General features: G+C 43.7%; 1 protein-coding gene across 2 annotated transcripts in view; it reads left to right on the top strand.

Moving 5' to 3' along the window:
• FGFRL1 (fibroblast growth factor receptor like 1) overlaps positions 1 to 27,982 on the top strand; it is a 176,094-nt gene that overhangs the window by 61,445 nt on the left and 86,667 nt on the right. For both annotated transcript variants that reach the window (XM_075709689.1, XM_075709690.1), the window contains exon 3: positions 25,541 to 25,813. In XM_075709689.1, the coding sequence (XP_075565804.1) occupies positions 25,541 to 25,813 (273 nt within the window). The remainder of the gene's footprint in view (positions 1 to 25,540; positions 25,814 to 27,982) is intronic.

The raw sequence follows: 27,982 nt of genomic DNA, 5'->3' as shown, positions 1-27,982 counted from the left end.
GGTCTCGGTGCGTTTCTTCCTTGCTTGCTGACATTGGGAACTAGTGTGCTTCTCTGCATTATGACTTGTTGGCTTTGTGCGTGAAAGAATTCAATTCATTTCATCTTTCATTGACATTGCCATGTAGGGGAAGGAGTTACTTTTGCTTTCTAAAGTCAAATGTGCATGAAATCTTCTGTTCTGTGTTTAAGAAGAGTAGCTAGTTGCTGTGCCAATACACAGCTGCAGAAGCACCATGGAATAATATTAACACCCATGAACTGCTGCAAGGCATGGAAATTCAGGATGCTCCTATATCATCATTGGGTCTAGTTGAGAATTTTTGGGGGTAACACTTTTGGGGTGAAAAATGCTAGCTCATCATAACTGAAATTTTGAGGAAAGGATTGATTTTGGTCATTCATCAAGTTCATTTAAAAAAAACCCCAACACACTGCTGTTATCATCTGTTTCACAACTGTGCCTGGGGGACTTTGTCTTGGATCAGGACAGGCTAATTGTTGTACAAATAAAGAATGGTAGGAATAAAATTCTCTCTCACGCAGGGAGGTTGTGATTGCAGTTTACTTTCTTCAAATGAAAAGCATCATTTTCTGATTTGAAATAGTTTGGATTTGATCTGTGATTTAGGTTACTTTTTTACCAAAAAGCTTGAAAAGATTAAAAACTAATAGCAACTGCCAGGATACAAAAGAAACACTCCCAAACCGCTGATATAACATCTGACCAGATAGGAAAATGTTCTTAGGTTAACATTTTGAGAAAACGCTGGGGTTCTTACTTTTCATTATTATTTGTTATCCCTCTTTGGAATAGAATTTTCATTTTAAAATTTCAGAAAAATCTCTGAGGGCAGAGAAAACATTTCTCCCTTGCTTTTCTTGTGGCTGCTGCAATTAGGCTGTTGTTAAGAGGGGGGTGTCAGGGTGTGGGAGTTTTTCCCAGTTTTTTTTCTAATCCCAGTCTAAGCAGAGTTAGATGATCCAATACTTAAAAACAGCTGAGTCCAGTCTTGCATTAGAGCACTGCTGTTTCTGCTACTGGCTGAACAGCACTTTTTTTGAATTATGGGGCCAGTTTTTGCAGTGAAGACAAGGCTGTAATTATTCTCTGAGTGTGGGGCGGGTGATGTCATGCTGTTGGAGAAAGTAGGCTCTGCATGCGGTAAAATAGCCATTTATTTCAAGATACAGAGAGAGAGCCCTCGTGGCTGTAGAGTAGCATCGTACATTTCATTAATATGATGCTGTCCCAATTCCACTTTCATCAACTATGTGGCAATACGCACACATGTGGTTTTTGTATGTGGGGTGTTGTCATGTGCTGATCTGCAGAGCTATGTGATAAAATGCATGTGCTTTCACATGTAGGTCATGTGTGCACACGTGTATTCTTATGTGTGCTGGTCATGTGTGCATGTATATACATGTAGAGAGGAACCAATTATAAGCTGCTAAGTTTTACAAAAATCTTTCTTTCTGATTTAGAAAAATAGATTTTAAGTGATTTTTAGTATCTTCAGTCACTTGGTGCATTATTTAAACATTCCCTTTCCCCCCCGCCCTTTCCACCTTGCCTCCATTCCCAGCAACAGTTACCCTTTTTTTCCATACCAGGAATAGCTTGCTGGGCATTTCCAGTGTCAGAGGAGTTTAGCAGGGGATTAGTAGGAGCACTCAGGCTGTGCGGGCAGCAGCAGTGTTGTTGCTGCATGGGTGTATCAGCAAAGGTGTATCAGCACCAGCAAGAGCCAGAGCACAGTGGACCATCCTAAAGATACTGGGAGGCTGGGAGAGAGGGGTTATGCTCTCTGCCAGGCTTGGGTTTTTACCTTGGACACCAGCCAGAGGTCCTCCAAGGGACACATTGTGGTTGCTAATCTGTGCAGAAGCCCTTCCCACCTCATCTTCGTGGGTGTCTGTCTCACTGCTCAGTTTAAAGCTCGCAAATGCATGGTTTTCTGGGCGATGCACAGCCCTGCACTGCAGTTCAAAGACTAGCATTGCAAGCGTTCACCAACCACAAGGTTTTGAAGCTGGGTGTGTTTCTAATGTCCCAGGCTCGCAGGATGACACAGGCTTACTCACTACGAACAGCGTGTTCACACAGGAACAGATGAACGGAGTCACTTCTATATGAAATACTGAGTCCCATGGGTTATGTGGGCTGCTTCCCCTTAAGGTTGCTGCACAGAGTTTCTTCCAGCTCTGCCTGCTGCCCATTAGTCCAGTCTGTCTCTTGCTCAGCAGAAGTGAAAATAGAGGTTTTCTTGTTCCAAAACAGCAGCCGAGCTGATGGCCTCAGTCCAACGCATCTCCCAGACCGCCCCACTGGATTTGGCACAACAGGGACCTACTTTCCTTACCTGTTTAGCCATGATACATCCCACAACCTTCCTCTGCACTGCCGCGTGGGTCTGGAGCTCTGCTGTCCTGTATGTCATGGGACCCTGAGCTGAGCAGGGCTGACGTCTCTGCGTCCTCCTCCTATGTCATACCTGAGGACAGTTTCCCCATCACAGTGGGGAACATCTATACATCTCTGTATAGGTGAGCTTTCTTCCCTGCCGCCAGTGGTATGAGTTCTGTGAGAACTGAAGTGCCCCCCAAATATGTATAAATAAGAGAATAGGCTTAGCTCTTGGCAGTTTGTAGAGCCACTGGAAGTTTTCTCCTTTACTCACCATGCAATTTCTTCCTTCCTCTTTGCTCATCTCTTAAGACTGAGTATTTTCCTTTTGCTCTTCCGATTCCCTTCCCCTCCAGGGAAAAAGTAATGCTGTACCTGGAGGCTGTAGGGCCACAAGGTCTGTCCCTTCCTCCTGCTGGTATATGATTATGTATATGAGTATACACCTGGTATATGAGGTGTGCGAACAACTGCTTAGTAGTGAAAGAAAAAATGGGGAAAAAAAAAAAAAAAGCACCTTCACATTATTTTAAAAATCACTCCAAAGAAATCCCTTTCAGTTGTATAATGATTTCTTCTCCTGGGACATCTCTCTGCAATAGCTGTCCTCTTCCTTTAAGTGGTTACATATTGAGAATGTGATATCCTGCCAGGAGAGCCTTGATTGCTCTACTTCAGGCTAAATGAACTGAAAAAAAGAAAGAAGCTTTATAAGATCGGTGCTTTCTACTAATTGTTCTGCAGAGAGGCTTTTGCTAGCTCTAGTAGGTAAAAAAACTCACTGCACAGTTGCATTTCTTTCACACTTCTGCACTGGGGGATGTTTGCAGTAATAATGTCAGGACTGCTCTTCTCAGATGTGTATTTGTGAATCAGACATTTTTAGAGGAGAACAGGTATAAATCTGGCAGGGGGAAAAAAATGAGTTAAATGTGGTATTTTGCATTGATTGGACTTACATAAGCACATCCACAGGCTGAACTCTTCATGCTGAGATAGTCTTATTCGTTGCTGCAACCCCTAGAGTTGCAGCTGAGATTTGGTGCATCCCCACGTGACTTCATGTCACATCACTGTGTCCCTAGCTTCTTAAAATGATGGATTTTCCCTGTTTCACCATGATCTGCCATGCTGCCACTCCACAAATCAGCAGTTTCCTTTTCCTTCTTCCACAAAAGCTTCTCACTGCAAATTTCTTGGCGACCTATTAACATAAGATTTGAAAACCCCGGGGCTTGCGCAGCTCCTCACATGTGGCCAAGGTTTCACAGGAGGGAGCATGTCCTGGGGAGGGGAAGTATCACCTGGTCATCACAGTAGGGCACTGGGGGTCAAAACTGGATTCCTGATGCTGCTGCCACAGACTTGCAGGGCAGCCTTGGGTGAATCATTCTCTCTCTCCATGCTGGGCTGCATTACATCTACAATGCAGCTAATGTGAAATGGGGCACAGATGCCAGCGGGGATCCTGGCAGCAGTCGATGTGATCCCTTGTGTGATGTAGATGGACCCAATATTTTCTTCTCCGTGAAGTGTATAAGACCACCAGTCAAAGTGTTTTGAAGCCTTTCATTCATAAAGTATCCTGTGTCATCCTTATGTTACCAGGCAACTATTATTAGTCCTGATTCTTGTATTCCTGAAGGGAATAGTGAGCAAGAGCATCTTCTAGAGAATTTCCCACACACAGATGAAGTGGACGGAATAAAACCTTCAAGATGGCGTATCACTTCCTGCCATAAATTCTGATTTTTCGATAGTTTAAACCAGAACGATTTTATTGTTTTGCCTTAACTTTTATATTTAAAGCACTGGAGTACTATACCTCCTCTGTGCTGGATGTGCTCCAGTCTAAACAATCTCCATTCAGCTTGTCTAAATTCCCTTCTATAGTTTCAGCTGAATGCAAAATTCTTTCCTGCTCCTGCATCTAAATTGCCATGTGCTGTTCCTGAGGGCTGCAGGACAGCTCTTGTGTTCCTCTGTGGAAGTGGCAGCATCTCAGTAGTGTGTGAAGCTGGGTCTGTGTAATCCTTCAGGATCTTTCAGGATAAAAAGCTACTCTATAAATAATATATCATTTTCATTGTCAGTCCGGATTCAGGAGTGAAATGATCCCACTTAGTTAAAGCAGGATGAAGTGTCTATTTTCATATTTGTTTAATTGAACCACTCAGCGTGTCTGATAGTAATGGCTTTATTTGAAGCATGTGGTTCTTATGAGCTGTTAAGATACCAATAGCATTTGGATTAGTCTTTCTGCCAAGAAAGCCAGGTCAATTCTTCAGGAAAATAAAAAAACTAAGGCAAACTTTATTTTAACAGTGTCTTGAGTTTCACTTTAGGTTCCATAAATATTTGTCAGTGTTCCTTTTGTAAGACCCATGCGAGCCTTTGGCAAGACATGAGGTCTATCTCCAGAACACGGAGTATAAATAAATTCCCCAAACCATGCCGGAGAATTGGAGGTAACTTTAGCCCATGCAAGAGACCTGAAGCCAAGCGAAGGGTAGATCATGGTACTTGAATTACTATTTCTAATAGAGGAGAGGGAATAGGGGGAAAAAAGGAAAAACACAGAGAGAGGAAAATATAAACATTTGTAGAAGGTATGTGGGAGCCCACACCATCCTGTGCAGAAAGGTGGAGGTCATTTACCAAGTCAATGACAGAAATGTGACTTCTGCTTGAATTCCAGTTGCTGTCTGCTCCTAATGCTTCCAGAAAAGTTAACAATAGTTTCTCATGCCCTAGAGGATAAAAGAGGAAATTTCACATTCTTGATGAGGACTGGTAATGCCATCTACTTCAGAGGAACAGGCCAGAAAAGCGCTGTGGAGCCACCCTATGTGCCCCCTTCCCCCAATTTCCTCTGAATACCTTTGATATTCTTGAGAACTTGGTTTACTTCTGTGGTTTTCAGAGCTATATCTAAGAAAAAAAAATAAAAAGCCCATGATGATTTCAAAGACTTGCCTATAGTTAAGTACTTAACCAGAGGTTTAGGGTGCAGGGCTTTTGATTTAAGAGCAAGCCCTGTTCTGTGCAGTTGAGGGGGGAAATAGCTGAAATTTTATCCTATCCCTGACCACAGATTGAGATTACCAAAGCAGTGCAAAAGCAGGGAGTCAGAATGAAGGAGGTGTATTGAAGGAAGCGGGACCTTGGCTTCTAGCAATGCGCTCTGGTTGCTGGATCACCTCCAATAAAAATTTAAATTCAGACAAGCTGAATGCCTTATTTGTCTGGTTAAAGGGGAGGAAGGTGGGAATGGGTGAAGTTTTTCCTCTACCTCTGAACATTAAAATAATGGTAGTAGGATGTGAAAAGTACATATTCCTGAAGAATGTACTGTTGTAATATCAGATAGTTAGCAACTGGTTTATTTTCTTCTTTAGGTGCATAAGCTGAAAAATTACAAAGCATGGACAGATAGAGACATGGGAGGGGGTTGCTGGAGAAGAACCCTTTTTATAGTGAGATGGGAGCCTACCTGTCCATAGATTTAGAATTTCCTACAAAATGCTGGACATCTCTGCTCTCCCTTTAATTTAATGGGAATTGAGTGTTGCCCACACTTCACAAGATCAGACTGTCTCTTTGCGTGCAGGATTTCCAGCAGTGATCAATGATCTCCATGCCAGTCCTCAGTTGTCTGCAAGTACTAAAAGAAAAATATAAAAGAACCATTAACCCCATGTTTTCTGCTTCCACAGACAGCTGTCTGGGGCCCTGTAGTAGTTGATACTCTATAGCTTTCTATTCCTGCCACACTGTTCCTACGTGTGGTTTTGGAAACAATGACTGAGGTTTGCGAGCAGTTCCTTAATCTGGCTACTATGGGCGTTAAGGAAAAAAAAAAATCAGGTAACAACCTCCATCTGCAAAACTACTTCTGGTTTTGTGACTGGGCTTAATACACAGTGAGCACAGTCAGATCATTTTTTATTTAAAAATACCCTCTCTCCCTCACCAAAACAGGAAGCATCTTTCCAGGAATGCTTGGGAAAGTGTTTGACTTTTATGTCACTGACATTACTGGAGAAAGTTTTAAACAACATTAAAGCCAGCAAAGGTTTAGCCAGACAGAAATACTTAGTGAACTCTATAGGAACAAAAGCTGCCTCTTCCTTCTTTCTAATGTGAGACTGTTTTCTCCGCAGTGTATGTGTGTGTATCTGTCCATGGCTACATAGAATCATAGAATTGTTTAGGTTGGAAAAGACCTTTAAGATCATCAAGTCCAACCATTAACCTAACACTACCAAGTCCACCAGTAAACCAATTAAGGGTAGAGTAATAATTAATTTCATGTCTCCTGGCTTGGTGGCTGGATTATTTTTTAATGAAAGTAAAACTAGGAATCATTAAGGTTGGAAAGGACCTCTAAGATCATCAGTCCAACCATCAACCCAACAGCAATGAACAATTATTGGACCATAAACGATGGCTGAAATGTGGAGTGTGTCCCTACTTGGGAGACGCTGCCCGGGATCATGTCCTGATCCTGTCACGTAGGCACCACAGGTTGCCCTGGTCTGTCCAGGGTACCGTACCTCATGCCTGTCACAGATAGCAGTGTGCACACATTAAGCGAGTTCAAGGCAACTAGAATGTTGTAAGCCCATCACCTACCTTTGTTCATTCTTTCTTATTCTTAAGATGCTAACATTTTTCTTCCCAGGGTAGGGTTTTTTTTAAAAAAAAATGATGGGGTTTCAGTTGTCCTTTGGAGCTTCATAAACCTTGCTAAAAAAAGCTTTTCAGCCCATTTCTTAATCCTATTCCATTATATAGCTCATGCCAATGATACGGTTTGGCAACTTGCTGTTTACCTTTCAGCACAACATCCAAAAAAGTGCAGGAGGGGCAGAGTCCCAGCTAGTGTACGCTGGCAGCGTGTCTACAGGCATTTCTCTGCCTGCAGGCCAAGGAGTTGCATTACTTAGGAGATGGTGCAGCATTTACAGGAGCTGCTGCTGAGCACAAGCTCCCGGCTAACGAAGGAGGAGGGGAGGGATGCTCGCTTCGTTCCTGCACCAAGGGCTATGGTTTACACAGCTTCATTGTATTGCACAGGGCTTTCCTGCCCTGCAGCTTGACTTGCTCCGTGACAAATTATTCCTTAATTGCTGGATGGCAGAAGAAAAGCTTTACAGCCCTGAGGTTATTCCTAACAAATCAGGTTACAGAAGCCTTGAAAATTATATTGAGCAGAAAAAAAGCGCCATGAGGTTTCCTTGGGTGCTTGGACTGTGTTAAGCTTGACTAAGGCAATGTGCTAATGAAGCTTGTTAAAATGCAATTATACTTTAATGCTGTGGATGCAGAAATGAGGATAATCAGCAGAGAGGTGCTAGTGAAGCTGTTGTGATTAGCGTGATTTGTGGGTGTCACTGCTGTGCTCAGGACCTTCAGCCCACTGTGCAAGGTGCTGTCTGAACACAACAAGAAAGCTGTACCCAAAGAGCTGCCTGGGGGCATGAGATGAAGGATGATGGCAGGAAGATGGGGAGATAGGTGGAGCAAAGCAGCAGTGAGATGGTGCTGACCATGAGGACGAGCAGCAGTGTAAGGCTTAGCTGCTGACCTACAATCCTGGGTATCTGGTGCAGGAAAGCTTTAAGGAGTGGTGCGCGGGGAGAGAGCTGAGCTGCTCCCACACAAGGCAGTCAGCTTGGCAGAAAACACCTATGACCTTCTTTGAAAAATGTAACAAGGGAGGAGGGAGCCTGGACTTCTGGGCCAGTTGGAAGACAGTGGACCTCTGGTACGGAAGAGGTGATAGCGACAGTGGGGAAAGGCCAGGAGGAGCCTTGACAAGTGAAGAAAAGTAGCAGCCGTTTGATGTGGCAGGGAAAGGGAGAGCTAGGTGCAAAGAGAAGCAGATGTGGCCAGAGCGGTGCCTAGAAAAAAATGAATATGAATGAGGCAAGAGTGTGTTTTGTCAAGGCTGGAGCAGAGGAGTCGTGATGAAATATGACGGGAGCCTGTATGCAAACTGCAAGCGAGTGGATGGACAGCCAAGGCTGGGGCTTATCACTGAGCTGCAGAAAGACTCTGCGGCTCGCAGTCCGAGCCGAGATGTGGAGAGCTGGAGGGAGAGCGAAGTAGAAAATAACACTTAGGCCATGGGCCTGAGTGACAGGCAGGATGGTAGCAGTGTCTGCAGCAATTAAGGAAGGAGATGGGGAGGGGGAGGAAGATTAAGAGCTCTGAGCTTGAGCTGACAGCTCGACATCCATGAGATGTCAGAGAGACAGGCAAGGTTTTCGTCCGAACAGAGGGAGACAGGCCCGGATGATCGGATCAGACAACTGGGGGGACTGATTTATGTGAGAAGATTAAAAGAGCTGCTTGTAAATGTATGTATAGCTTGGCTAAGTGACACCTGAGGGGACAATAACTGTCTACAAGTGTATGAAGGGATTGGATACTGGAGCCAGGAGGAGGGGGAGGGAACAGTTTAGGAGCATAGATGAGGATTTTGACTAGAGGCACTCAAAGAAGGTGGAGCAAAGCGGGCTGTATTGCCCAGGTAGGGAAAACATCCCCCTGCAAGACTGGGAAGACTCTTTGCTGAGATTTCTTTTTCATTTAAAAGAAACCTGCATATCTGTCTAGGCACCCATCTGCACGCCTCTCATCACAGGGTGCCTGGCAATCTACTGTTTGTCCTCACAGCACCCCACGAGAGGGAGAAGTCCCTGTGTACAGTTGTGGCGCTTCGGTACCGTGTGTGACCCTTGCTATCTGACTTGAATCAAGGACCTAAGACAGTATCTTAACCATTAGGCTCTCTTTCCTTTTACTTGTCTCTGTTTTAAAGGGTCAGTCCTGTTAGTACAGTGAGATGGATGGGAAGGAGACCTAACAGGTCTTCTCCAGCCTACAGTTTGTGTGGTCTTCTCCACATGTTCCTTATAATTTTTTACTCCTTATAAAGTTTTATTCTTCTGTGAAGCCAAGGGGAGAAGAAGCACGTATTACTTTGTTGCTTATTCCTACACGAGCTCATCCCATCAGTGCAAGAGAGCAAGTTTGGGAGGGAACCACTGGAAGTAGCATGTTCAGATGGGGAGTTCAGATTGAAGCAGTTTTGCCCTAAACACACCTAGAACGGATCAGCGTCCTGGATAGCAGCGGGAACAGGGTGCATGTACCATTGAATTATGTTGCTGGTTCCTGTCTGGTCACAGCTATAGTCACTGTTGTTTTGGTTGTCAGCTGTGTGGTTTGTTTTCCTAAGGCAAATGACAGACTGGTCTAACTCATAGAATCATAGAATCATTTAGGTTGGAAAGGTCCTTTAAGATCATTGAGTCCAACTGTTAACTTAACACTGCCAAGTCCGTTGCTAAACCATGTCCCACTAAACCGTTAACCTAACACTGCCAAGTCCACCACGAAATCATTCAGACCAAACGGCTCTATGTCAGCGCCAGGACTGCCTCTCTGGGATCCATCAGCTGAGGATCTCAAAGCACACATGCAACTCTTTGCAAAAAATGACTCAGTTTCCTAGCTGGTGAAATAGAGGCGATCTGAGGTCAGAAAGAAAGCACGTGGGAGATGGAGGAATAGTATATATCATGTATTCTGAATCCCAGTCCTCTGCTGGGCTCATCTGTGGGCTGTGCAGTCCAGTGCCTTGTCTCTGTCCATGGCCTTTTCAGCTAGTTCAGAAGGAGATGCAGGGCATTTTGCAGGAGGCAGCTCCAGAACAAGCTGTCTGTTGGCAGACTTGGTTTCCTAACGCTGGTTACAGACTGCCTCATATTTTACAGGACCTGAGTTTCTGTTTCTTCTGAGCAACACTGGTCAGAACATGGGAGGGTTTTTCTGCTGGGAAACTTGAACAAAAGCACCAAGAAAAGTAAAAGAAATCAGGAAAAAGTGGAACCACCCCAACTTTCATGATGTTGATTTTCTGGTGAAGGTTCTGCTGTGGTACCAGATGTGGGTTACATCTCAGAGAAAACTTTCAAAGAGCCCTACTTCCAAGGCTAAATAAGTAACTGGCTACTTCCTTCTGTCTGAGTGTCCTTTTTGTACCTATCCCTGTCTGGCTGATCTTTAGGTTGGTGTCCTAAGGAGATGAGATTCATGTGGCGACATTTTTCGAGGGTTGATCCATCTCCATTCCTTCTAATAGCCTTTGAGCCTATCAGCCAATTTCGGATGTATCTGAGAAGGAGCAATGTGGGAGTTAATAAGTTCTTACAAACCCTGTGGAAATGGGAAGCCATGTAGATGGGAGTGATTGTAATAATGCTGCATCCCACTACCACCATGCTTGAGGCAGAGGCCATTGCATGGCTTCAGCTTTTTCTAAATGTTAGAGGGAGATGAATGCACCAGCACCAAACAAGCAAAAAAATAAATGAAGGTGACAGCAGGTTCTTGCCCCTTAAGAGGCACTGAGAAATCTTACTAATGCCAAACCAAGTACCTTAGTCTCACTGTGCATTAGCAATAAAAACAGGTGGGACCCAAATAATACAGAACCAAAATTGTCTTTTGCAGCTCTTCATGCAGACTTTAGCTGCATTTTAATGGTGTAGCGCTTCAGCAGAGACCATAGGTCTACTTTTTTTTTCCTGCAAGGTGTTCATTCTTGACCTCGGCAGTCACAGTTAAAAGCAGAGCTCCTTGCTCTGACTTTCACTTCTATTTCAGCAGGACCAAAATCTGTGGGGCCTTTCTCAATATTTCCCTCCTCACCCAATATTGCTGAAAATGAGCCTGAAGTGTTGACAGACAGCAGCACACTCAGTGTGTAGGAATCCAACATAAACAGACTTGCTGGTTGTGTACTTGGACATGTTAAACGAGGTCTCTGCTTTGATCTTCCCTGCGCTATCCTAAAGCCCAGCAAGCAAAGGCTAAGTAAACAGACCTTTGATTTCAGGGCTGTTTGGAGCAGAGGTCTTGTAAAACTTTTATCAATGGCAGAGCTGAGCTACTGAAGTCCCTCTTGGACTGTAGGTGCTGCAAGAGTAGCAGTGTGGTTTTATGGACCCTGACATCCCTCTTTCTCCCCCCTTCCCATAATGGCAAACATCTGGGGCTACGAGCCAGCTTTCTGTTCATTGTTGCATACCAGTTTCTCTAGGAGAGACACCTGCTTATAACCTCCTCTATGGTGAACGGAGCATAAGCTATATTAGATCCTACAGCTATTGGATCCCACAGCCAGTGCAGCTTTTATTTAATGCATGTCATAGAGATGCTTAAATAAATCACATGGGACACATCCGTGGGAAACACTCACATTACTAATCCTGCGTGTTCAACACTCCTGGGTCAAACCCCAGAAAACCAGTACTCTGGCTTAAATAGCATGAATCTTACAACAAATTGGATTTTATTTATTTGCTTCCTGTTTTTAGAGCATTTAGTGATTCCCCACAATCACAAAGGTCACAAATTTCCTTTCATGGTCAAATAAACAGGAGATTCTCCTTCAGGATTATGCCCTCAGAAAAGGGACAGTAAGAAACAAGCATCTAATATCACAAGAATTAAAAAACGAAATTGTGAATGCTGGCAAATTCCCCTCAATGGATTAAACACAGGAGGTAGATTGGGCTCTGCTTGCTTATCATTTAATATTTTTCTTTATCTTTTTGTGGGTTACACGAAAGAGGCTTTGGCTTCCCTTCTACCCACTGAAGAAAATTGATATGAGAGTGAGATCCTGCCAAGATATTTTGTTTTTAAAAGTGTTATCAATTTTCCATTGTTTTCAAAACTAAAAACCACTGTGCGTAGCAATAATGGAGCCCAGGCTGTTCCCGGTTGGCCAGAGCTGTGTTCCCTACTGCTGGGCCCATTTCAGCCGAAAGCTCGATTGAGCTCAGGAACAAAAGTTGGAGAATTTTTCTTAGCCCTACTAATGATTATTGCTTCTTATCAAGATAAATACCAAATGACAAATTCATTGGCCAACGGCTCCATGCCAACACTGCTCCTGCTGTACCTTCTGGAGGTAAAGGTGAGATCGTTGGCTGAGTCTGAGCTCCGGCCAGTAAATTGTGAGCCTAAGAGCATTTAGTCTCTTTTGTCTTTTGCCCTCGCAGTTTTATAGCATGGCCTTAAATGACGACCTTTCTTACACTGCCTTTTCTGCCTTAGTCACCAACTAATCCTTTACTGTATGTAAAACAATGCCCTGGTTGTCCCTTCAGAAATGAATTTTGTCTTTTGTCAAATAGTCAAATCCACTGTTAGATAAAAAAAGTTTTTAACAGCCCTTTATTTGTTGGCATTTTATGGCGGTTCTTTGATCCCTGATGGGGTGTGCAGCACTGTTCATGATATATAGCAAATTGATTTTACACATTTCCATCTTTTATCAATGAGTCTTCCAATGGGGTTTTACTGTAATCAGATTGGAGATTACCATGGCACAGCCGTTGGGAAGGGATTGGAATTTACATGCAATAAAGATTAGGGGATTAGCAACTGATTAGGAAAGTGCTGATTTATCCAGCCACAGGTACAGCAAGGGGTCTTGTATGTCTGCTTTTTTCCAACCTTGGGTTTTGACCTCTTGACTCCTCACTTAGAAATGCCAGTGTGCAGCACAGAAGTGATTTCTGATGTGGCTTCTCTCAAGAACAAGTTCAAGTCATTGCAACAGTAAAACCTCCTATTTTGAATGGAGACGCTCAGAAATCTCTATGCGAGTGGACAGTTTGCTCTCATGTGCATCGACTAGGACAGGCTGAGCAGACAGACTGTGGCAACGCTTTAATCTGCAGTCAGGAATTCCTGCTGACAGCTGATGCGATGTGCGTGTGTTGGTACACGCACGCATGCGATGGGGGATAAAGCAGCTATGTAATCACACGGCGAGACAATATTCCTCCATGCACAGCTTTTCCTAGATAGCTGTTATGCTCTCCAGGTTTCTCCCCCCGCACACACTTGCAGGAGGGTAGCTGGGACTGTACATTACCAGACTGTGAGGTAATAGGAGCACACATTAATTGATATTCCAGTGTAGCTCTATCTACCTGATGGATACGATGTTACATACCAGCGCGCAGCCTGCCAGTGGAATGACGTCATTTGAAATTACAGAGCAATCGATGTCAGCAAAACTCCTGTACGCTCAGTCGCTGCTGACGTTTGGGCAGCTCAAATAAAGCAATTGCACTGACAGTCACAGGCTGTGCTAATAACAGGGGGTTGGTACTTTGCTTGTGTATCAAATAAAAATTAGCACCATCTTTCTACTCATGCAGATTTATAGAGATAAAAGGCAGGCAGTATGGGATCTTCAGCAAAGGACAAATATTTCCAAATCCTTTGGATAGTTTTGGGAATTTAAATGGATTTATATTTTAAATACTTATTTTTAGTGTTTCAATTTAGCCAGAATATACCCGCTGTTAGGTGCTGTTTTGGTAATACTGTTCATCCTGAGACCTGCCACGCTGGTGTGCAATAGAGGTATAGCAAAAATACCTTCCTCCAGATGAAGTGAAGCAGCTTTTGAGCAGCAAGGGGTGCAGCAGAGCTTCAGACATACCAGATGAAATGCACTGATTTTATCTGGTCTTAGAAGCTGAACAGTCCCAGGACTGTCGAGAAAAGCACCTGGCAATCCTAGGCACAGTCCACGGCAGTGCGATCAGATATAGTAAGCGTAAAAGAACAACAAGTCTTTACTGTCTCCTACTAGAAACACTAATAGGGGCCACTTAAGAGTGCACTAACCCTGTTGTCATGAGCAAGCCAGCATGCAGAAAAGGAGGGGCGGAGGAAGTGGATCTGTTTGAAGCTGTCCCAGTTGCAGGCAGGCTGCAGAAATCTGGACTAGCCTCAGTCCAAGGCGCCAGCTGAGCCCTCAGACTGTGCCAGTGAGAACTCGAGCTTTCGTAGCCAGAAGGTCACTTGCGCATGGACTTGTGCAGGCATCGTTGCGTGTTTTAACACTGCGCTGTGGCACCAGACCTGGGTCGATCCATTTGAAGAAAATGTTACTATTTTCCTTCGGGTATGGCCTGGAGCTGAGGCTGTTTCCTGTATGAGATCTGACTACAGCATTCTGCAGGTATGGAGGTTTCATGCATTAAGAAGTCCTGGCTCCTGCCAGTATTATTGGGTATCATGTGCATTTACATCAGGCAGTGTGTGCTTCAGTGTCTGGGGAGCAGGAACTCGATGTGAATGCTGTAAGAATTCAGCGATGCTTTCCCTGTTTTCATATGTGGGAGACGTGGCATCTCTTGAGTTTAAATGACAGTTTTCACTGAATCAACCTTGTGAACACTTCCTTTTAAAATGCTTTTAAGTATTTTCCCCTCCTGGAAGAGATGTACAGGTGTGTCTAAGTTAGCTCGTAGAATAGCACAACAGGAACAAATCTTGGAAGTGAAATATTTGGTGCTGAGGAGGTGATTTTCACACTGTAGGCATTTTGGGAGTTTATTCTGCATGAGCTCCAGTTTGGTCGTGTAGATTGAATGGAAATCCAAGAGCACAGCTTTTGCTTTTGCTTTACCATAGACCCAGCTAGCAATTGCTGGCTGTGTCTGCATTGGCAGCTGGTGGGGATTGATAAGACTGGCTCTGCAAAGCAAAGCATTTGGTGCTGAGGACCTGACAGCCCCATTTCAGAGGGGCGTTTCACTTCAGAATAGCCCTAATCTGGTCCTATGGACTAAATGCCCATCTGAACTGGAGCACACCTTGCAGTTCAATTTCATATAAAAGCAACTCAGTTCATGGGCACCAAAACTGTTTCACGATGTGAGGCAAAGTATAATTGGTGGGAATGATCAAAACAGTCACTTTAAAGCACACCCCTGGTCCAAACTGAAACACTGATGTAGGCACACATGAAGTAGACCCTTATGATGACAGTTTAATTTGGAGAGAGCTGGATAGAGCACTTCCATCACACCTACCATGAACTGGAGGTTTTGGTAAGGCAACGGTGAATGGTTTCAGGCAGAATTTTAGAATGCTGCTGTCTTAGAAGGTGGAAAGTCAGCTCTGGTTCACATTTTTCTTTTGGAGCAAGGTGAGGTGTTTTTTTATGTATATATATTTGCCTTTCTGGTTTTTCAATATATTCTAATTTATTCCTGTCCCAAATCAAAGCTGTTTTCATATTTTAGTGATACGGCAACCCATTAAAAAAAAGATTACCATTGCTTAATCAATATACTTTTAAAATCCTGACTTTTTTGTTTGTATGTAGTTCATTTTAAGTTGCCAAAATTATGGCGCAAAAGATTTCTCAAACTGAAAAAAGGAATATTGAAAGAGCAAACCGGGCAAAGTCTTGGTTCTTGACAGAAGTGTCATTTTCTGATAGAAAAACATTTCTTCAAAACACTCCATACCAAGTCAGCTCTGCAGCCATTCAGCTAGAAGTACTTTCTGTTTTAGAGAAGCCGCTGTAAATATCTTCAGTTCTCAAATACAGCGGTGTTTATCTCCTTGTGGTTACCAACAAACAGTTGTTACCGCGTTTTTGTGGTGACCAAACTTAGAAGCCCCCAGTGATGAGGGCAGAGCAAAGAGAGAGCTGAGAGCAGGCTTGCCATGTAGGGCACTGCCACTGATTTCCCAACAGCAAAAGGCTTATGGATATTTTGGCAGTGTCTCCTGTTTGAGAGTGAGTGTTTAAGATGGTTTATTTTTTCTGAGCCCTTAATGCCCTAATCACACCTTTTCCATCTTGGGTATTGGGAAAAGCCAGTAGAAATCAGCATTGGATGAAAGAGTGTAAAGTCCAATTTAATCTCTTAGAAAGAAATTTGTTAAAAAAGATTTTAAAGAACATTTTGAGGAAAACCAAATTCTTAGATACAAATGAAAAAGGCCCTTGTGTCACTGTATGGCCAAAGGCTTGCCGCTGTGGACTAGCAGGAAGGCAAACCAACTATTTAAAGATCTTCGCTCACATCATTCCCGAATATGGCACGGAGTCAACCATCGTGGTTTCTGTTTCCCTGCAGACATAAACAATGACACTTACAATTTCCTGCTTGTGCAGCTCTCGCACAAACGTCTGTCTATAAGGGAAAAGGCTAATTACTTATTAAACCTTGTACTGTGCTTAGACTGGGTTAAATATTGACTATGAATGTTCAAGGGGAATCCGTGTCACCAAACGTGAACTTGGGCATCCTATTTTCTAGGAGCTGCTCAAATAAAATGATTAGGTGACAGGCTACTGCACGTAGGCAGGGAGGACAAAGAAGGGGACAAAAACCGGAGCAGATTGGCTCAGAAGTAAATTTGAAGTCTTTGAAGCCTTGGGTTTTGGAACATGATTGCAACTGGTGGCTCAAAGGGGAGTTTTGTTACAAAATAAGTGAATTAAACTGAGATTTGCAGTGTGTCTGGTTTGTTTTGCTGAAAGTCTTGGAGATGGTGGGCGATTTGGCTGGGAAATCCACTGGGCTCGTGAAGCGGGATTTGTATGGTGGGGAAGAAGTTGGAAGGGCAGAGTACAATAGTATTTATGTTAAAATTGGGGTAGATTAACCCCAGAAGCTAATTCAGGGCTGCCTGACTGGATTGTTTCCCAGAGATTATGGGAAGCAAACAGATGCCTTGTGCTGGCAGGAATGGTCCCTGTGTGACTTGTGGTGGAGATGCTGTGGGTTTGGGTTAGGTTTGGTGAGAGCAGGTTGGGACTATGGGGCAGGATTTTCAATTGGGTTCTGGATCCTTCTAACTCCCTTAAGCCAGAGGATTTCTAGCTTTCTTCCAGAATTAAGCAGTTTGTCCTTCCTGGAAACAGGAGGCTAAAAAAAAGCCTTTTAATCTCAGAACCTTGAAAATACGCTTTAATGCCATTTCTTTTGAGAAAGCAAATTAGGAATGCCATTATTCCAATGGGCTTGCCTTCTTGAATGGGAATGAAAAGGGTAGCTTGTGTGGGTAAGTGTGCCAACACACCTTTGTTATACTTACCTCTTCTCTAAAAAAAGTTTTCTGGTTATCCATTGAACTGCATACCTGAACTGCGCCGTCAATATAATTTTAGCCTTAGAGTAGAAATATTAGTCCTCTCTTTTGGCCCACGCTAAGCCCACTGGCAGCACTTAAGAAACACTAAATAATATCTTTCCTTCCACACTAGAAGAGAAACCTCCTAGCATATGAAATCTGTTTCTTCAGAGGTAATTTGAAGTAATCCTAACTCTCCTCTGCGTTTGCTACCTCAAAACCTAAGGGATAAAGTTACTATTTTTTGCTGCTGAAAAAATATTCAGCAACACTTGAAATTGAATGTCACCCATGCACATTTAATTTAATAAGATGGTAATTTAATGTTAAATAAATACCAACTGATTATTGAAAACATATGCTCAAAGGATTTAAAAACCATGTAAGAGATACGTATCTCATCTACTGTTGTTGAACTGCAATAAATCTATGCAATAATCAAGTGCCAATTGTTTAACATACAATAACTATTTTATTAAATCTCAGTGAAATGTGTATGCAGGGCACTTAATTAAATGGAACATGTTCCCAAATATTCTACTTTTCTTGTTTTTGGAACATCTAGAGTAGAAAATTTACTGGCAGCCTCCACCCAAGGGGCTAGTTATTACTCATGTAAAAATATGGCAAGCACTTCTTGTGCTATCAATAAATATCCATTTCATCAGGAAAGCAGCTCCTGCCACAGAGGTAGGGAAGAAAGAGAAAATATGTCACTTTACTTACTGTAAAATGAAGCCACAAAGCTATTTTCTCCATCACGTTGTTGGGCTCAGCTGTGCAGCCCAAGCCTAGAACTTGCTCCTGCAAACAGTCTGCTATTCCTGAAGCTAAGCCTGCCCAGTCGTTGGGGCTAGTCAGCAAATACTTGTGGTGTTTTTGTGTTCCTCTCTAGGAGTCTTTGTTCTACAGCGATGCTGTTGTTTTTTTCTTTAATCTTTTGATTGTTTTTGATAAGCATTGTTTTTGTCTGTGGGCGCCTATGTTTTCAAGCCAAGAAGGACCCATTAGCTCATCTAATCTGATCTCCTCATGTCACATACCAAAGCATTTGGCCCAGTTACCCCTACGCTGACCCCTACTTTACTTGCTAATGCATACCTTTTGGAAATGCAGGCTGTTTTGTTTTGAAAGTATGAAAAGATGTTGGATTCAGCAGTCCTTTGAACTGCTTATTCCAATAGTTAATGGTATACATGGGCAAAACATTCATCCTTTTATCTCTGTCAAAAAGCATTTTTATCAGTTCTGCTGTCCATGTAATGGCTTCCCACTGTGCGGAGAGCCAAGAGTTCCTCTCTTTGAGGAACACCTACTCATGTTAATTGAAACTCTTGCCATCATTGCTTTGTAAGCCCTTCCCTGTGGGAATTGTTCTTTGGTAGGTGTTTGTCCAGCCCCCAGCATAGCGAGGGCTCTGTCCATTGATACAACATTACCGCTTGAATGCCAACACAAATAATGGTAGTAATGATGTGCAGAGAGCGTAAATGTATAATCCTCATGTTAGTCTTGCAGAGAGGGTTAAACTACTGTAGTAAGGGTTGAAGTCCTACTGTAAGCAGCTGTCCAGCCCAGCTTTCTGGCAATTGATATCCCACGTTAACCAACTCTGGAAGCAAGTTTAAAACATGGCTTTTAGATGATCCTTTCTAGCCATCCGTGTTCATTCTTAAGCATGGGAGAGGTAAAAGAAACCAACATTGGTGTGAACCATCCTTGTACTAAGGACTCTGGAGGATCAGGTTTTACAGTGACAAGTATGGTGAAGGCCAAGTGTTGCCTCAGGTGTTGGTGTAACAGATTGTGTTCACAAGTGGTTTGGTTAGCGGCCATTGTCCAACTCCTTCATCTCACTGCCATAATGAAAGATTTCTCTGTTTTGCTCTATTCTCCTCGTAGGACACACATTGTCTGTGATGCTCCAGTCCCTGATGTTAATTCCTTGCATGTGTTGATGGGTTGTTTGGGTGCTTCATGGTAAATGACTTTGCTAATTTGCTAACACAGCTCTTCAAAAGAAATCTTATCTTCATGGAAAGTGAATGTGTTTGGTATTAAATAAAAAAATATACATAACCCATGGGGCTCTTAAAACTTATTTAACTTCTTTATAAACTTTACAATACAGTATGTGGATATTATAAATTACTTTCCATTCCAAGAAACTGTCCGGGCTGGTTGACCTTCCTTGGAATTTCCTCTTTGTAATTATGTTTAATGTGTTAATAAAGTTCACTTTGAACTGTATCATGGCAAATGGTCTCATAGGACGTGGGTCAGTGCTGGTGTGTTCACCATATGTGAAGCTTGATGTTAGTGTGCAGTTTAGTCGAAGGAATACCAAGGCTAAGTCCAAACAATTGTAGAAGCAGTATCTCCTCCCCAGGTTAGCAGTAAAAGGGGTTCATGGAAAGTTAGGAATGTGGAGTGGGAAATCATTTAACTTTCACTGCTAGGTGTTACTAAATTATAGCTCTAGGTTCAAGTCACTATCAAAACACCATATATCTAGAGAGTTTTCACACAGAGCTATAAATCATGTTTACTACATGTATGAGTTGAATGAGTGCATGAACTTTGCAATGCAGTCCAGGAAAATATAATTACATGTGTGTGTGTTTTTGACTGTGAGAAATATGGACAGGAAGCTCCAGGCTATTCCACTGTTGTGTCTTAAATACACTTCTAGAAATTGGTTTTGCTGCTTCCCGGAAATAGCTATTTGCTAAAGCAAAGAGGCTTTCTTGGGTTTTACATAACTCCTTTTGCCAAGAAGTGGCAACCACCAGCCCTTCCACAGCACTGGTGGGGGGATGAACAGGAATGCTTGTAAAACAGTGCCAGCAGCAGAGCAGCAAGTGGGGCTTTTCTGTGGTATAGGATAGTGGAGAGCAGTATCGCAGGATATAAATTGAAAATTGCCCAGCTGTTCAGTAAGACAGGTGTAGGATCTGTCTTTTATATAATGGAACAGAATGGAGATTCCAGTTGCTTGTATTCGTAAATGAGGCAAATAAATCTGCACACTTGTCTGCATGTATATGAGCAGAAATATTTAAAACAAATGAAGTGATCACAGCATTTCCTTGTTAATGTTTGACTGGGCTTATATGATCTTGAACAGAAAACTTGGCATCTGGCTGGGATTGTTGGTTTCTTTCTGGGTGTACTTACATGTATTTGCAGATGGAGAAACTACAAGCAAGAAAATAACTTGGTGGAAAATGTAGGGTCTGGATTGTTTAAATTATATTTTAAGCCTGATTGCACCCTGGCCCTTGGAACTCCAGGCATGATCCCTTCTAGTAACTAAAATGATTTGAATGTTATGGAGCAAAGTTATATTTAGTTTGTATTTGGAGAAAGAATAACAACCAGGCGCGGGGGGAGGCAGCTGCATTCTCGTCACTTCTTCCCAAGTCACATCCACGGATGTCAAACCTCACCCTTCCCCCTTGGCCAAAATATTAAGAAATGATTCTCTCAAACTATTGGGTTGAAGAAAACCTGCCCCCACTGAGTTTGTGTCGAGGTAGGGCTTAATTTATCATAACAGCTCCTTCTGTTTGCACAGGCTGTGAAGTCAGCTGCACCCTCTCCAGCGTGTTGCGGCTTAAAAGGCTGTTTCTCAGCAGCGCCCTGTGGCCATAGAGAGCTGCCTTTGCATAATGGAAAATCAAGAGTCAAAACAAGAAATGGTGGTTGTTTTCTCTCCCCACCATTCCCCCCTCCCCTCCTAACTCTACAAATGTGTAAAAATCTGTGCCACCAATTTTGGTGGAATATCTACCTGAGGCCTTGGTTTTGGCCCCTTCTCCCATATGTCATGGCAAAATGCTGCAGGAAGTTATCTTTGTCTCCAGGAGCATCAGAGGTTGCAGATTCTCAGCGCTTCCAAAGGCTGATTTTTTCAAGAGTCACTGCCTAATGGCTAAGAAATCAGGGGAAGTATGGTGTAGGGACACCTCCCCCAGGATTTACACCCAGGGCCAGAGAGCACTGATCTCTCCTGCTCTGTCTTGAAAGGATCCAGCGTGGAGCTTTGGCCCATGGGTGCGGGCACATGGCAACTCACGGGATCCCCCCCATAGCCAGAAAGATGGTATGTATATATTGACATTAAAAAAAATTGTGTTGGTAGATATATATATTCACAATTTTAACAGTCTGGTTTAACAAAATGATTTCAGGTTTCAAAACAATCCCTTATGGTGTTGCGATCCAGCTCTTGTGGTGTTGCCCTAATGCATAACCCACAAAAAAGGCAAGAGCGGCAGTACAGCAAGCAGCTACAGGGTATTGCTCTCAAAATACATTAGATCATTTCTGCTTACATACAACACAAAGCTGGAGTCTACACAAAGCTGGAGTCTACACAAGGCTGAGATCGTGACACTGGCTGCTTGGGGAGTAATTGCGTCTGCTTTTTAATGCTGCATTAGAGCACAGGACAGAAGCCGGCAGTGGCAAGGGATGGGAAGTCGGCAGCAGCCAGGGTTCAGACTTTTTTTACCTCACTGGCAGCTGTAGGTGAAGCAGCAGGTGCTTTCCTGCGATTTTGCCTCTCTAAGCAGCTGTAGAAATGTATCCAGCCCGCAGGGCCGCGGGCTGTGCCCTGGGCTCTGCTCCCATGCCGCCGCACTCAGCTGTGAGCGTGTGCGTGCCCCAGCCCCGCGGGAGGCAGCCGCCGAGGGACCCCCCCAAATCAACGCCTTGGGTGAGCTGGCAGCTATTGGGCACTCTGCTCTCATGGCCACCTCCCTGGCATATTATGGGCCAGTTCTGCAAGGTGGGGAGCTCCCTTCAATACCAGTGGTGCACATAAGAAATTGGGGTGCTCAGCATTTTTTTACTACATCTTTTTGCTCTGTTCATATAGTAGAAGATAGAACTGCCATGGAGAAGCCCTGGAAATTAAACTCCAGGGGAACCTGAGGGGTTCTGGACAGCTTAATGTATGGATTCAGAGGGGGAATACATTTCTATCTGGATAGCGTGGGATTTCCGGGGTACGCCATGTGAGGCAGCTCTGTGTCAGCAGCACCTACGGCACAAGGGATGGCGCAGAAGGGCCTTTTTGCAAAACACTCTTCCCCCTCTCCACTGCCTACCCTCCAAATACTGACAGCGCAGACTGGCGAGATGTGCCAAAGTGTATCTTGACTTGAAAAGCATTCATCTGTCACTGTTGCAGTCCCAAGGCAGGGCTGTGCAGATACGTAGTGAAATAAGACCCAGTGGATGCCTGTACATTAGAAAGATAGACAGAGATCCGTGATGATATCAACATTTTATTCTTGCTGTAGCCATCTACAGGAGGTCCAGCTATCTATCGTTGGCTTGCCAGGGCCTCTGAAGCCTCTGGCATATGCGAAGGCACTGATTCCAGAGAGAGTGTACTGCTTGCACAGAAAGTTATTAAAGCAAAGATGATAGGTAATAAAATGTGCATGTTTACAGCACCAAATGAACAGAAGTAAGGTATTAACATCTATGTCCTGAAGCTGTACCTCATTGAGAAGTGCATGCAGCTGTACCCAGAAAGATTCAGAGCAGGAAAAAGAGTGGGGGGAAATTTTTATTCCTCATCCCAAGAAAAATCGCTGGAGGGGCTAATGAAGGCCTGCAAAGGACTGTGCTAGTGTTTTTCTTCTCAGGCAGAAAGGCTTCAAGAAACGCACCCTTTTCTAAATGTCATAAAGGTCTACGCATAGATCCTGTGACAGAGAGCGATCCAACAATTCCTCAGAACGAAAGGTCAATCAAAGGAAAATGGCATTTAGTAGGACCAAGCTTACCACTGACCCAAACATGTGACAGATCCAGAGGCAACTCTGGTGCCATCAGGAGAGCCGCTTGTGCAGCCTGCCCCAATGAGGCACATGACGTGACTGGGAAACTATCTAATTCCTCCAGGTCTCAAAATTCATCAGGAGTCAACCTGAATGTCGGAAGGAAAGGGATTTTGAAGGAGCTACAGCAGGTTTCCAAGCTGGGAGGCGGGTGCTCTCTCTCCACTGTCCCTGCTTGCCCTGCACCGAACAATTTTCCCTAGCACTAATTATAGATCTGTTTTTGCCATTTGAATATGCATGGAGTAGTATCCTGGCTCACAAATAGATTGCAATGAAGCTACTTTTAAAGTTTGACTTGGTTTGGTAGGGCTCTAGGTCATAAACGGCCTCTCCAAGGGCCAACCCAGAATTTCAGCAAGGCTGTGGACTTGTCTGGACATTTCTGCTCCTTTATGCTGAGTGAGACACTGCACCATGTAGTGAAATGTAGCAGAATTTGGGGCTGGATCCTCACCTGGTGTTTGTGAATTCTGCTTTATCGAAGCCAACACACACAACCCCTCTGGAAATGGGTGGATTTCCTCTTTAAAAGATTCAGCAACGCAATGTGTCAGATCAGCATTCAAAGGATCTTGGGATTATCTCTCCATCCTCAGAGCTGGTTGGAGATCTCCCAAGGTGAAGAACATTAACAGTGTGGTTTTCAGTGCTTAGAAAGACCTGGACGGGCAGGATTTCTCACAGTGTTTTGTCACTCTCCTTGGAGTCTGGGAGGGCACCATCACTTCCAAGATGCTGTCCCACAGGTGTCTGCAGAAGCTGTGCAGGGATGGGTGTTATCTTTGCCAGGGACTGACTTTTTCAGAATAAATGCTCTCAAGATCCCCACTTCAGGTCTTCAACAGTTCATCAGAATCTGAGAGTGTCTAAGACCCATCGGTTTAACCTGGCTCTTATTTAAACTAAATGAGTTTCAAGCTAGTTCATGACTCTTTTCTCAGCTTGAGCAGCACTTCTGTTCACCAGCAAAGCTGCGAAATTAATGGATGCGATTCAACATGAGTAACTGCGACAGCAGCACTGTAGTCATTCATGAGCTGGACTGCCTTAGTCATGCTGGGGAGAATTCAGGCAGATGTTGGAATAATAGGAATTAGTCATGAGGAAGTGCAAATATGAGCTCTGTAGCTTATCCCATGTGGGTCCAATCCTGCAAAACACTAGGAACAGGAATAAAATATGACAGAACAGTTCCAAATCCCTCAAACATCTTGTGGGTTTTGGGTGCAACTCAGCATCAGCAATCCTTAGCAAAACATTTTGTCCTTATGCAAGAGCAGGGCACTTATTATCACACCCATTAATAGTCTATTCTGGGAAGAGCATTAGTATTGCAGTTTTTGTGGGGAACTTGTGCAACTAATGAAAAGGCAGAACAGGCAGATGCAGGAAAAAGACTCTCTGCTTCAACTTTTCAGAGCCTTGGGAAGAAATTCAGGTTTGAATTCAGCTATGGGACCATTCCCACTATTGGAGTCTTTATCACTTCGTTTTTCTGAGTGTTGGCCTGTCCCAGTGCATCCTGTTATCATGTGGCAACCAGTGTGTTCACTCTGTGGCATTCCAGGGACACTCTGTTTTGCGTGAAATTATCACCTTTTACAAAGAACAAATATTTGTCGGACAGGTCAAACCAGAAGCATCGCCAAGGCAATTTATAAAAATATCTTCTTTTGGACTGTAGGCAATGTTAACATGTCAAGCTATGCTGTATCTTTCGGTGAAGCGCTACCCAATGAATGCTTTATGTCTGACAACTGCAGGCTTATGTGTCTCAGATAAAGCCCATCTGGTGACTATTAAAGGGAATTACTGTACATACAACATAAAAGGATTATAACTTCTTTGGGGGGGGGGGAAGTGTTTTGTTTTAAGTACCAATGCTGTTACTAATTTTGCCTTCAGGGTAGGTGTTAAGTTTAAAACAACTACAGTTGCTTTAACAAATACAGCTGAACAGTTAGTGTGTTGGACTCCTCCTTGCTATAAGAAAATGAGGGTGCTTTGGAAAAGCAAAAGAGACTCAGCACCAGGCTTCCCTGGTGGGTTAGCATGAGCTGCTGCTGATGGCAAGGCTACAGCTTCAGGTCTTGCACAAACCGGTATCTGTTGTTGTACCCCTCTGTATTTGCCAGCATTTTTAGCCTTGGTTGTAAGTGATTTTTGCTAAACACTTTTCACTATATCTCTGTATAGCAGTCAGCATAATGCCCTGACTGATGACTGGTCTTTAAATCAGTGTTATAGCACTGGAAAAAGCAATAACTGCTCTTCCTCTCTCTGTTCTTTCTTAGGCCCCCCAAGGATTGCTGATAAAGTGATTCACCGTCAGTCCGTGAGGTTAGGGAGGACCATCAAGCTCCTGTGCCCAGTGGAGGGTGATCCCCCTCCTCTCACCATGTGGATGAAGGATGGACGCACTATCCACAGCGGCTGGACAAGGTTCCGAATCCTTCAGCAAGGGCTGAAAATCAAGGAGGTGGAAAGTGAAGACGCGGGAACCTACATTTGTAAAGCCACCAATGGCTTCGGCAGCACCAATGTGAACTACACCCTCATCGTGATTGGTGAGTGGAGGTGGAGAAAAGCCAGGCCTCACCTGCTTTGGGGGACGAGAGAGAGCTGATTTCTGCGTAACTATCAATGATTGCAGATTTGCTTTGCTGATCATTTACTGACCTCCACTCTTAACTGGCCCTTTCCAGTGTTTGAGGATTGCCAGAGCTGGCTATGTTGCTGCACATCTTCTGCTTCAGCCGGCTGCAGGCAGATAAGATTACGCAGTGCCAAAGGTTACAAATAAACAGAAATGATGCAATAGTCACTAGGGTCCAGATCACAATGAATTCCACACAGGAAAGGCTGTGCGATAAGGAGAGGTCACACTGATCTTTATGTTTGCTGTTGGAACAGGATAGTTCTCAAAACAAATGTTAAGGCACCCATATAAAAACACACATCTGGAAGATCCATGTGCTGAGCTTTTGCAAAGCATGGTGTCTTCAGGAATAATAATATTTAGATTGAAACAAAGCTCAGAGCTGGCATATGACCCAGGGATGCTCAGTTCCTGAGAAATCCCCTTGGTGAAGGCAGGATTAAAAAAGCTTCAGATGCCATCTTGGTGACCACGGGTTCTCTGGCTGTGCTTTTGACCAGCTTCAAAGGGCTTGCTTGGCCTGACAATGGGATTTTGGGGTCACCTGCTGGGCTGAGCATTTCTGAAGGCCCCCAAAGACACTTCTCTCGGTAATCAGAGATTCCTCTGCTCTGGCTGCCACAGAAATATGCTTATTGCTCCTTGCCTTTGAGGAGGGAAAGAGCTGGATGAAATTTGGCATGCTGGAGGATGCTGAGGGAGCAAAGGAGAGGGTTACGAAGCAGGGGGTGAAATCAGGTATCTTGCTCACCCTGTTGCCTGATCAGCACCCCCAGTATCTGGTCTACAAAGGTCTGTTTCTCTCAGACAGTGGAATTGAGGACAGAATTTAGGGCAATTTCCAGCTGCCTACTGGTTGGCACTTGGCCTGTTTTTGTTCTATTTCTTCTTCTTCACCTTCACAGTAAGAGGGCTGCTGTGGACTCAGGACATGTAGCAAACACTTGGTGCTGCTTGATGGAGGATTATCACCCGATAACGGAGTGATTCTTGGAGAATGCACTTTGCTGCAGAGCCAGGATGGGAGAGAGACCAGAATGTAAATGTCTTATCAGGAAAGAGATGCTGAGGTGAGGGAAAACCTCTTGCTATAAGACTCCTGTAGCATGAGTGGGATAAAGCCGCAAAAGCTGTATTATAGTTTACATAGTTTGCAGATTTGGTTTTCCTCGTTCACCTCTTTCCTATCCACATTCATTCATCTTTCTTTGCTACACTGAGCAAAAAGGGTGAAGTGGAAATAGTCTATAAAGAGTCATGTCTATACAGACTCCTTTTGGACATGTTTTCCAGACTGTTTGGTGTGGAGAAAGGAATGCTAGAGGAGCCTGCTTCAGTCCTGCTTGTGCTTTTGCAGTATGTGGAGGTTGCCAAAGTTTTTGATCTTCTGTGTCATCCAGTATCTTCTATAAAGCTCAGGGCCCAAGCCAGCTCCCATTATTCCAAGGCAAAGAGGCATCGAAGACATCTGCAAGTCAAAGAAGGCTCTGACTATTCTTAGTAGCATAACAGAAACAAATGAAAGGGAAAAGCCAGGAGGCACAGGGTAAAAGTTGAACTAGAATTCAGGAAAGATTGAGGCAAAACCTCCAATTCAGTTGCTCAGGGAAATTGGATTATCAAATTTAATTGTGTTAAGAACAATAGTGTTCATTATATTTGGCACTGAAAAGCCCTGGGCACAAACACTAGTTATTTGGAGCCTCATCAGGCAGCTATGGAAGGAAATGGCAAGCTCCCACTGGCTTCTGTGGGTGTGAGATTGAGCCCTGTGCAAACAAATATTGATCATCAAGTGCCAAGAAAAGGGTAACTTTAAACTAAATGTGTGGCAGACATATGGGCTGAGTTATCGTTCATCTCCATGCATCCTTGTTCTAATGCTGGCTAAAACCAGTACTCCTTAGACTCTTTGCATCTTCCTTCCTTGTCTCACAGTGTACCCTTGTGCATTGCTGTTGCTCAGACCATTTTTGATGGATTACTTATGTCCTTTGTCTCCAGTGGTACAGATGTGTTCATGTAATGTTTCAAACCAATTGCTTTTCACTAGAACAATTTCCCCTGAAAACAAATG

Source organism: Pelecanus crispus, chromosome 4 (genome assembly GCF_030463565.1).
Source record: "Pelecanus crispus isolate bPelCri1 chromosome 4, bPelCri1.pri, whole genome shotgun sequence".
NCBI classification, from domain to species: Eukaryota; Metazoa; Chordata; class Aves; order Pelecaniformes; family Pelecanidae; genus Pelecanus; species Pelecanus crispus.
The sequence above is the reverse complement of the archived record's forward strand: the minus strand, read 5'-3'. Positions and strand labels throughout refer to the sequence as shown.